The sequence below is a fragment of the Echinops telfairi genome, unplaced genomic scaffold (assembly GCF_000313985.2).
Source record: "Echinops telfairi isolate 266 unplaced genomic scaffold, ASM31398v2 ScPeMD7_6273;HRSCAF=7185, whole genome shotgun sequence".
Classification (NCBI taxonomy): Eukaryota; Metazoa; Chordata; class Mammalia; order Afrosoricida; family Tenrecidae; genus Echinops; species Echinops telfairi.
Window position 1 is genome coordinate 2,873,977 of NW_022110173.1, and position 10,585 is coordinate 2,884,561.

Sequence of the window (10,585 nt, forward strand, 5' to 3'; positions counted from 1 at the left end):
TACTAAAAGAGAGTGTCATTGGGAGTACTAATAGAGAGTGTCTTTGGTAGTACTAATAGAGGATAGTGCAGGGATGGGGTGAGGGATGATGAACTGTTGGGAGCCAGCACCCAGGCTCCTGAAGTCCCAGCACCCTCCGCCTCCTAGCTTTTAACTTATTGGGGAACACTTCATAAGAGAAGCTAGAGAGGCCTGAGGCTCTAAGAATCAACCTGTGGGCCAGGATGCAAGAGGAGGCCTAACCCAAATTCCCACCCCAGAGAGAAGGACCTGTCACATGCAAAAGAGCCCTTTAAAAATGGGTGCCATATCCTCTCCTCCTTGGCCCTTTTCCAGAGAAAAGGACCCAGCCCAGTGTTTTTGAATTTACTCTCTGTTTGGGAAGACTGGCAGAGTGGAAAGACCCCGAGGGGGAGATGAGCCCTGGGTCATCCACAGAGTACAGAACCAGCCCCTGAATCACTGAAGTCCCCTTAGATGTGGCCCTTCACGGTTTGCTCTGGATAGGCAGGCACCATGTTTATCAGGGAGATGCCGTGGGCATATTTGCATGGTTGACTCCAGAATCACTCTGCCCTCTTTCCAGGTACCAAGAAGTCAGTACAAAACCAAAACCAAAACCCAAACTCACGGCCATCGAGTTGATTTCGACTCGCCCAATAGGACAGAGTAGAACTGCCCCTGTGGGTTTACAAGACAGTAACTCTTTCCGGGAGGAGAAAGCCTCGTCTTTCTCCCTCAGCGTGGCTGGGGGTTTTGAATGGCTGGTCTTTCAGTTAGCAGTCCGAGTGTGACCAAGTACAAGAGGACATCAAAGCAGCCTGCACAGACAACACACTGGAGTCTCAGCAGGTGTGTCAGGCCCCTTACTGTTGGGCACTCACCTCCCGGTTGTCTTGATCTGCCTGAGCGAGGATCCCTTTAAAGCAAGGTTCGAGGTAATGGATGTAATCGTTGTACTGCGGTCGCGGTGGGAGAAGGAGCAAAGAACAAATACGATTAGTTAGGCGCTCGGGACCTGGTGGGGAAGCTTAAGCACCTCATGGAGTGGTCAGGGTGAAGTTCACAGAGGCTCTTGTGTCATGTCATCCTGGGGTACCCTTTACCGTTCACAACTTTTCCTAGGAGAGAGAGGAGAGTAGAAAGGCCAGCAGTCACTAAAGACCTGATAGTCACTAAAAACTCTCCCTTAACCGCTGGGCTCCAGGCATTTTCTGAACTGGCTGGCTGAAGTGGTTGGCTCATTTCCCAAAGAACCTGCAGTTTACTGATAGAATTCCTTTGGTCTCTGCCTCCCTGGCCTGGGAAGGTGCTTGCGCACGGGAGATGAGAGTCTTCTACACGTATTCCCCACCCCAGTAGGCCTGGGAATGGGAATCAGACCGTGTATGTTTTTATTTATCACTTTGCTGTGTGTATATATGAAGAAGGCCCCTTTGCAATCAAAAGAGGGTGGTGTGGGGCAGGATGTGAGTTATTGCTTCTTCCCTCTTTCTCTTAAACACCCCCTTCCGCATAGACTCCCATTGCTATCAAGTTGATTCCAACTCTTAGGACAGAGTAGAATTCTTTCTTACAGCTTCTGAGATTATAAATCTCAACAGGGGCTGACAGTCTCATCTTCTCTCTTGCAGAGCAGCTACTGGGTTTGAACCTCCAGCCTTGCAGTGCATCTTCTAAATGGCTTTGGTATCCTTAATGCCCTTTTGGCAGACAGCAGGAAGATGGCGGTGACCAAATGGTAGAACAACATGGGGGCTCTGGAGGAGGAGTGTGCATAGTCTCTCTCCCGTGGAGTGAAGCAACCTATTGTCCATGTCATCCTGTCGCTCCTGCAGATCTCAGGATAGGGATGGAGAGAAGGTCAAGATGGGGAGGTGGGGCCTAGAAGTTGGTGCAGGTGTATCTCTGTGGACACAGAGATAGCAGGCGGCCAAGGGTCTGGACGAGGGGCTGGGGGCTAGAAGTGCAGGAACGTGGTGGCTGCTCTCATGCCGCGGACAGGTTATTTTAAAGGCAGAGATACGAAACTCCCCCTCCAGAGAGGCCTCTGGGTCATGGGGCATGTTGTGGATGGAACGTCTTTGATCAGGTTGCACTTCCAGGACCCTTCTAAGCCGAAAGCTGGATGTCCACGCGACCTCACCGGAGGGCTCGCCAGGCCTAGCCTTCGGCTGTGTTTCGAAATGCTCTCCTGCCTTGTTGGCCTTTTCTGTCTTCATTATTCCTCCACACCATCGCAGCGCTAGGGGTCGCAGGCTGCCCTCAGGAAGAGCTGCCGTAAGAACAGGTCCCAGGTTTGCCAAGTGCCCTCTACAGGCTCCCCTCCTACTCCCCGCACCTTCGCCTCTGGGCCCAGATCTGGCAAGGTGAAAGAAACAGGACGGCTGGAACTGCGGCCAACCAGGAATCCGGGCCTCCTTTATTCTCCATCCGACGGGAGGGCAATCGAGCTGGGGAGGAAAACACTAGGCATTTGCTGGGGGAGAAGGGCACCCTGCTGGGTCAGGTCAGTGACGTGAGCTGGACGGACGCCGTCTGCTGCTCTGGGCTCGACGTCGGCCAGGATTATGGGGCAGCATGGGGCCCAGCTGTACTTCGTTCTGTCGTGCCCAAGCTCGGGAAGAGTCGGAACCGACTGCAGGCACCTTCACAGCAACAGCTCTTGGTTGGTGCTGCTTCCCCGTCCTCGGGCCCCAGACTCCTGTGGGAAAGGGGAAGACCGGACCCAGGGAAGTGGGCGGAGACAGCACCTTATATATCATTTCAGGGGCTTGGACAGACCAGGCACCCTAGGTTCATAGCCCAGCTTGGGAGAAGAGCACCATTCTGTAGTACATCAAATGACCGTGTCCGTGCTGGTAGGCTTGTCATTGTTAGGTGCCATCTGATCAGTGCTGGCTGATAGTGGCCTATGCTTAGCAGAAGGAAACAGTGGCCACCCTCACCACTGTCCCTGTTGCTGTCATGGTTACAGTCCATCCCATCAAAGTCCTTCCTCTGTCGCTGCCCCTCCACTTTACCAAACAGATGTCCTTCTCCAGGTCTCTCCTGACAATGTGTCCAGAGTAGGTCAGACAAAGGCTCGCCCCACCCTTGCCTCTAAGGAGCACGCTGGCTGTCCCTCTAAGATGCACATCGGAGCTGGCAAAGCGTAGGGAAAGTACCCAGGCCTGTCTCTGTTGGGGAGGCAGAAGGCAGTCTCCCCTCAGGGGTGTGAGAGGGGCTGGAGTCAGCCCGCTTACCGCGATGACATTCACGAAGTCGTTCTCGCCCAAGGTGTCCAGGATGGTGGAGGCGGTGTGCTTGGCGATGGCCAGTCTCAGCCCCTTCATGCTGCCGCTCACATCAATGAGGATCACCACGTCCTTGGGCGACGTCGCAGCCTGTATGTACCTGCGGCACACGGACAAATCGGAAGGGAAGGGGCAAGTCGAAAGCGGGGAAATCATTGTCCAATAACCGCCTCTGACCAAGAGTTTCCAGTTCATTCTATTTCAGTTCTGGCCCAAGGGCACCCAAATTCTAGGCCAATGTTTTAGGCTTTATTGTGTCCCATAACTGCTCGGCATACTCTGGAGCCATCTTGGCATGAGAGTTGAGCATGTGCCCCGCCCCCTGTCCCGGAATGGGTCTTCTGGGTGGTAACCCTGGTCCTTTTGGGTTTCAATCAGCTGGGATCCTGGGGTGCTGGCAGTGGGAAAGAGAGAGCTGGGTTTCACAAGAGACAGCAGCAAGGGAGTGGCGGTGCTGACTGAGGGTACACTGGGGGACAATCCAGTGCCCTGGAAGCAGGTTTGAGTTGGGAAAGATAAATATGATTAGTCCTAGATGTCAAGAACAAGGACACACACACACACACACAGAATGATCATGTGGATCATTCTCACTCTTGTGTTGGGTTAAGATTCTGTACATTTGATGTCTGCTGGTGGGGGCCAGCAGCACAGGAGCACGAGGGGCTGGAGACCTTTCCCCTGTGAGTTCTTACCAACCACGGTTCCGGCAGTCGAAGGTAATGACTCCATTCTCATCAGGGGTCCACTTGAAACCTGGGGAGGGACAGGTGGGCTCACTCACTAGCTCCCTGAGGCTAGCCCTTGACTGGGTGTTGGCACCCAGAATGGCCATGATCTCAAGGACAGGTCCAGCAGTGACTGGGGTAGCAGGCTGTAAGAGCACTTGACCACACTCTGGGGAAGCAGGAAGGGAGGGGGCCAGTTCTGCGGAGAAGCCCCCACCATGCCAACGGGGTGCCTTTACATAGAGAATCCCCAGATGTGGGGCCTGGGCCTCCTTTGTGAGACTAAGCTTCGCATCAGCGAGTGCGAGCAGTGCTTCAGACAGCTGTGGCTGTGGAGCCTGTTCTTGAAGCAGGGACAAGGGGGCGAGAGAGCCAGGTGCCCTGTTTTCCAGTGAGCACCGTTTTCTAGCCCGTCTGCCGCTGCTGGCAGGTTAGCTCTCCGTGTTCACCATCCCTTCCGTCCGACGGGCTGGGAGACATGACTGGATCATACAGCTGTACGCTCCTCGAGGGCAGGCATTCCCTGCACCTAAGGTAGTGCTTAATGAGCACCGGTGGCATCATGGTTACGCATCGGGCTGCTAACGGCCACGCCAGCAGTTCAAAACCACCAGCTGCTCCTTCGGAGAAAGACAAGGCTGTCTACTCTGGTAAAGCATTGCAGTCTCAGAAACAGCAGGGGCCATTCCGCCCTGTCCTGTGGGTCGCTATGCGTTGGCATCGACTCGGTGGCAGTGAGCGAGGTGGTGTTTGGAAGGCAGTGTGGGCCGGCAGCTAGCAGAGGAAAGGCTCCGTGTGTAACGTCGACCCCACGGATGGAGAACACGGAAAGGAGCGTGGAAGCTCTTCCTTAACCTGCCGGCTGAGAGCCCGGCTTTTGTCCCAGGCATCCAATCCCATGCTCGGTTGATGCACATAAAGCACAGACGGCGCTGGCAGGGCCTGTCGCCGACTCTCCATTCAAAACGACGTGAACAATTTGGAATGGTGGCTTTAAGAGAAGAAGGTTGAAAATAACAGTTTAGATGGTTACGTGCTGCATTTGAACTAGGGGGCGGGGGGAACTGCAGTATGATGAATGACTCCGAGGGATTTGCTGATCCCTGGCTGTGGGACTCCGGATCAGGTGCACCCAGAGGCATTGCCGGTCTCTCCAAACTAGAAAAGGTTTCAGGGACTCTGCCCTCAAGCGTGGGAGAAAGGTAGGGCTTCCCCTTCCCGTAGAGAAATTCACAGGGCAGGTCTACCTTGTCCTATAGGGTCGCTGTGAGTTGGCATGGACTCGAGGGCAGTGAGTGGCCCTCAAACTCATGATACCAGGGCCCCTGGATGAGGGGTGCAGGCTCCTGGGCATCAAGCCATCAAGACCTCAATACGGGGGAGAGACGGTGCTGAGAGGTGGGGAGCAGGGTGAGGGTCACGGTGACAATCGTGTGCCAGAGCGTGAGGGGCAGGGTCTGCTCCAGACCTGAGCCATGAAAAGCAGCGTCACCTGTAGCCGCTTCCAACAACAACCTGGCTGTGATCAACAACTTGCTCCGTAGAGCAGCAAAGGAAAGGGGAAGCTAAGGCTGAGGTTTCTAGGTCTGAACCAAAGCCTCCTCAGAGCGTGGTGGGTCCTGGCACAGGAAGATGCTCAATTCCTGGTGGAAATAGGAGGAGGCTCCCGAAGGTTTGCGGGAACATCCCATGGTCATTTAATTCCATTTGCCCACGAACTCTTTGAAGCCTCCTCGTGTAGCGGGATCCTCTTGAGGAGCTTTCCAGCGCCAGGCCTGCAGAAGGAGTCCCTCGTGAGCCAAGCTGACTGGGAGCACAGACGGGCAAGCAGACCCCTCATCACAGAGCTCAGCTGCGCCAGCTGCCGGGACAGAGCACCAGGGACGGTGTCCCAGCTATCACACACGGAAACACACGGAGAGAGGTAAAGAGGCAGTCTTAAAGAAAACAAGGGACTTTTAAAAAATGGGGGGCAAAAAATGTTTGGGTTGAGAGAAATAAAAGAAGCCTAAATGGATCGCGAATGGATTGTTTATAGGGAAAGAGAGAATGTATACATTTGAAGAACTTTCTTCAACTCCCGGGCAAGGCTCAAAGCACCTGTGTTATTGGAGACCCAGAAAGGAAAAGAACACACAGGAAAGGCAGAGGTTAAATAGAACAACGAAAAAAAAAATAGAACAACGTTTTCGCATTTCCTACAGCTGATGGAAGCCCAACTCCACCTGTCGCAGGATAAACAGAAACACACCCATCGTAGGGCCACTGCAGGATGTCACAAGCAAAAAACCTTGCCAGCAACCAGCAGGAATGGTCAGAGACACTGCAGTTACGCTGACGGCCAATTTTCTCCATCAGTGGAAGTGAGAGGACAGTGGGGGGATATTTCTCAAGCCTTGAGAGAAAAGAGCCGTTCATTAGGGTAGCAGCCTGTGTTAGTCTGGGTACTTTAGAGAAACAAATCCACAGAAACTCATGAATAAGAGAGAGTTTTATAAGTGCGCATCAAGAAAACATCCCAACCCAGTGCTGCCCAAGCCCACAAGTCTAACATTAACCCATTAACCCAACACCAGTCCACAAAGTCTCCATCTCACAAAACACAAGCAATGATGCCGACTGCAGGAGGAAAGCCGAGTCAGTGAGCATGTAAGCATCTCAGAGCTGGCAGGGGTATCCACACGGCTGTTCCAGCACCCAGGGCTGCATCGGGGTAGCTCCATGCAATTTCTCTTCGGGGATGTCTTGCAGAAAGTGAACCTTGTCAGTTGAAGCAGGGAACTGGCTAAGGCAGCTGTACCCTGGTCCGACCATCACAAAGCAAGAGACCCGAGAACTCTAAAGGTGAGGCTCACCCAGCCATTTCCCTCCGCCCTTCAATTAACCCCACCTGTGTTTATCCGCCAGGTTGTCACAATAAATATTAACTACCTCACAGCCCAGTACAACTGTCCTTCAAAAATGAAGATCAAATAGAAGATTTACAGAAGAGCACAAAGCAACAGCTTACGGCCTAGAGACCTGCTGAACAGAACTCTTGGAGGATTTACTTGAAGAAGAAAGACAGTCTGAGATGCTTAAAGAAACAGCGAATGAATAAAATGTTTGCCGAGGAGCTAAATCTAAACCAGCTCTCCTTGTATCAAATAACATTGTGACAGCGTTCTGTTTGGGTTATTTGTATCAAGCTGCATGTTTTATGTGTATTAGGTTACTGTTGAGTAGCAGTAACAGCCACAATGATCAGAACCTGTTAGACTTTGAAGAGGAAGGAAGTGCTGAGGAAGCAAATACTGAGGAAGAGAGAAGTTTCAAAAATTTTTTTGAAAAGTGACAAAAGTGGTTGCAGATTAAAAAAAAAAAAAGTAACTCACAGGCTTCAGTTATTTGAAAACATGGACCCAAGTGCTGCTTGCTTGGCTAAAATTGAGACAAAGACGCGGGAACTGTGAGATGTTGCTGTGGATGATATGACGGAAAGACAGAAACAGAGCCAAGCAGATAACGTTCACTAGTTTTTCCAGTGAGAATGCCGTCTCCATTCCCAGGGAAAAGCCAGGTGACCCAGACGTTCTCAACGTCGAACTATTACTGCAGGGACAAAGCACCAGCGTCCTCCAACCTGTCTTCGTCATCAAATTGAATGTTTACAGTGTGTGTCTTTTTATGGGCGTATGAACTAAAATATACTGTAAGTTTATGCGCAGTGTTTCCAACCCCCAAAGACAAATAAAGAAAAGAAACGAAAAAGGCATTTTAGAGAAGAGGAGATACAGTGAATAGATACTCAACTTCACAAGCTATCAGGGACATACAAAACCAGACCACAATGCAATGCCATTTTCTACTGAAATAATATTAGCAAACATTAAAAAATAATAACAGCAAGGGTTAGAAGAATGTGACTCAATATTCATCGAAGATCATAATTGCGACAAGCATTTTGGAAAGCAATTTGGCATTTTTGTGTCAAAGTTGAACACTCAGATATCATAAGCCTAGCAATTCCTCCCTGAGCGAAGTTTGTCTCATGTGTCTCAGGAGACATGGCTAAGATGCTCCTAGCAACACTATCAGAAAAAGCCAAACACAGAAAACCAAATTTAAATGGGGAAACATTTAAAATTTAAATGGGGAAACAACCCAAACACAGAGAACCAATAGACTGTGATATATTTACCCTGAAGAATATTATAGGACGATGAAAATGTCAAGGACGACTCAGATGGTGACAGTGTATCTGGAAAAAAACAAGTCCTGAAAGTCTATATCCAAAATTCACCACCTTTGAGTGGACTCTGACTCATGGGGACCCTATAGGACAGGGTAGAACTGCTTCTGTGTGTTCCTGAGACGATAACTCTTTAAAGGAGTAGAGAGCCTCGTCTTTCTCCCAAGGAATGGCTGGTGGTTTCGAACTGCTGACCCTGTGCTTAGTAGCCCAACTTGTAAGCCACTACACCACATTTATATGCAAAATCAAGTTTTAAAAGTAAAAAATAGGAAAGAAAAGAATATATTGTGTAGGCAATTATATAAATGAAACAAAAATAAACATATTAAAAACATCTAAATGGAGTGACAAGGTTGAAATCCAAGGTTCATCGGGTGGGTGCTGGGTGTAGCAGGGAACATGGTCGGATTGGTCAGAGGGGCAGGATAGAGGAGGTACACCTAGGCAGATACGTTATTGGTAATATTCTAGGTCTCCTGTTGATGGGGTGTAAACAGACATTTATTACTTACAAATCAAATAGAATGGGCCCACCGAACCAATGGGAATAGTGTTCCTGAACCAAGGATTATGATCAACCCAATCCCATTGAGTTAGTTAATTGTGCCAGCCTGGCCGATAATCACATGTGGGTCTGGTTGAAAGGCGGAGGGATAAATGGGTGGTGGAGCCTCGCCTTTCTAGTTCTCGGGTCTCTTGTTTTGTGTTGGTTGTATCGGGTGCAGCTGCCTTAGCAGTTCCCTGCTTCAGCTTGCAAGATTGACTTCCTCCAAGACATCCCCAAGGAGAAGCTGCATGGATCTATCCCGATGCAGCCCTGGGTGCTGGAGCAGCCGTGTGGAGACCCTTGCCTGTGCTGAGATGCTTACACGTTCACGGACTCAGCTTTCCTCCTGCAGTCGGCATCATTGCCTCTGTTTTGTGAGGTGGAGGACTTTGTGGACTGGTGTTGGGTTAATGGGTTAATGTTGGACTTGTGGGCTTGGGCAGCATTGGGTTGGGATGTTCTCGTGATGCACCTTTTCTTTACATAAAACTCTCTCTTATACATGAGTCGCTGTGGATTTGTTTCTCCAAAGTACCTAGACTATTACACCCATCTACCCACAGGCCAATATGTACAGGCAGATGTGTACGTGGATATGTGTGCCCCCACGTATCACCCTGAGAAATGGCTCTTCAATAGTTACCGGGTAGTGGGGTAGTGGTCATGAGTTGACCACTAACTGCAACACCAGCAGTTCAAAACCATCGGCCACTCCAAGGGAGAGAGCTGAGGCTCTCTGTTTCCAGCGTCGGAAACTCACGGGGCAGTTCTCTTTTGTCCTCGAGGGCCACTGTGAAACAGAGCTGGCTCGAGGCAGGGAGGCGTTTTGGTTATAGGAACTGAGGCGCTCACACCTGGATGGTGGTGCTGCCCACAGCTTACCGCCTCTGGCAGCCTGACTGTGCTTAGAAACCGCATGCGTTTTACCCTCAAGAGAAAAGAGGAGGCTGTCTGCTCCCGTAAAGGCTTAGTGTCAGAATCTCTAAGGAGCACTCCTGCTCTGCCTGATGGGGTCGTAGGTGTTGGAAGTGGCTCTGCGGCCATGGGTTTGGCTGCTTTGAGTACCGTTGATGGGGGCGCAAGGCCACTGTGTCTTAGGTCGGCCCCGGCCATGGTGGCCTTCGGCATGTCCTGGATTACCGACCATCAAGCACTTCCAGGCTTCCAGGGAGTGGGGTCCCTTTCTCCAATAAGGCTGCACATTTCTTTAGAGGACGAGATGTTTTATCCTTGTTTGTACGATCGTATCTCCCACAAGGTTTACAACAGAACGGGAGCTCAATGTCTGATCACCATGGGGTTCCTGGCTTCTCTCGTTCTTTCAACAATGATGTCACTGGGGAGTGTCCAGGAGTGAGCTGGAGGCACCCGTTGACAGCGAATGGTGACACAGAGAGCCCCAGCTGGCTGTCTTCAATGCCCTCTTGCCTTGTTCCCAGAGAGGAAGCTCAGGACCTTGGCAATCCCACCCAGTGTCCTTACCTGGATAGATCCTGAAGAATCCATTTGAGCTGCCGAAATATTGCCATGTCAGTGTCGGGTCTCTCTGGAAGTTCTCCACAAAAACAGGGTTCAAGGCTTCAGACATGTAGATGCCATTTAAAATGTGGGGGTCTGCAGGGTGAGATTAGGGGAAGCTTTTCGTGGGAAATAGCAGCACCCTAAGCATGTACACGGAGCTCCTCACTGCAGCGATGCCTTTATTTTATGTGCTTATTTAATCATCCTACTGGGGGCTCTTACAGCTCTTATCACGATTCATCCATCCACCCATTGTGTC

The 10,585-nt window shown here is 50.8% G+C and overlaps 1 protein-coding gene across 1 annotated transcript in view; it reads right to left on the reverse strand.

Moving 5' to 3' along the window:
• Positions 1 to 10,585, reverse strand: part of CACNA2D4 (calcium voltage-gated channel auxiliary subunit alpha2delta 4) — a 126,368-nt gene that overhangs the window by 107,079 nt on the left and 8,704 nt on the right. Inside the window, exons 6-9 of the mRNA XM_004710470.3 lie at positions 10,288 to 10,419; positions 3,992 to 4,052; positions 3,246 to 3,396; positions 885 to 959 (exon numbers count right to left, since the gene is read on the reverse strand). Coding sequence (XP_004710527.2) covers positions 885 to 959; positions 3,246 to 3,396; positions 3,992 to 4,052; positions 10,288 to 10,419 — 419 coding nt within the window. The remainder of the gene's footprint in view (positions 1 to 884; positions 960 to 3,245; positions 3,397 to 3,991; positions 4,053 to 10,287; positions 10,420 to 10,585) is intronic.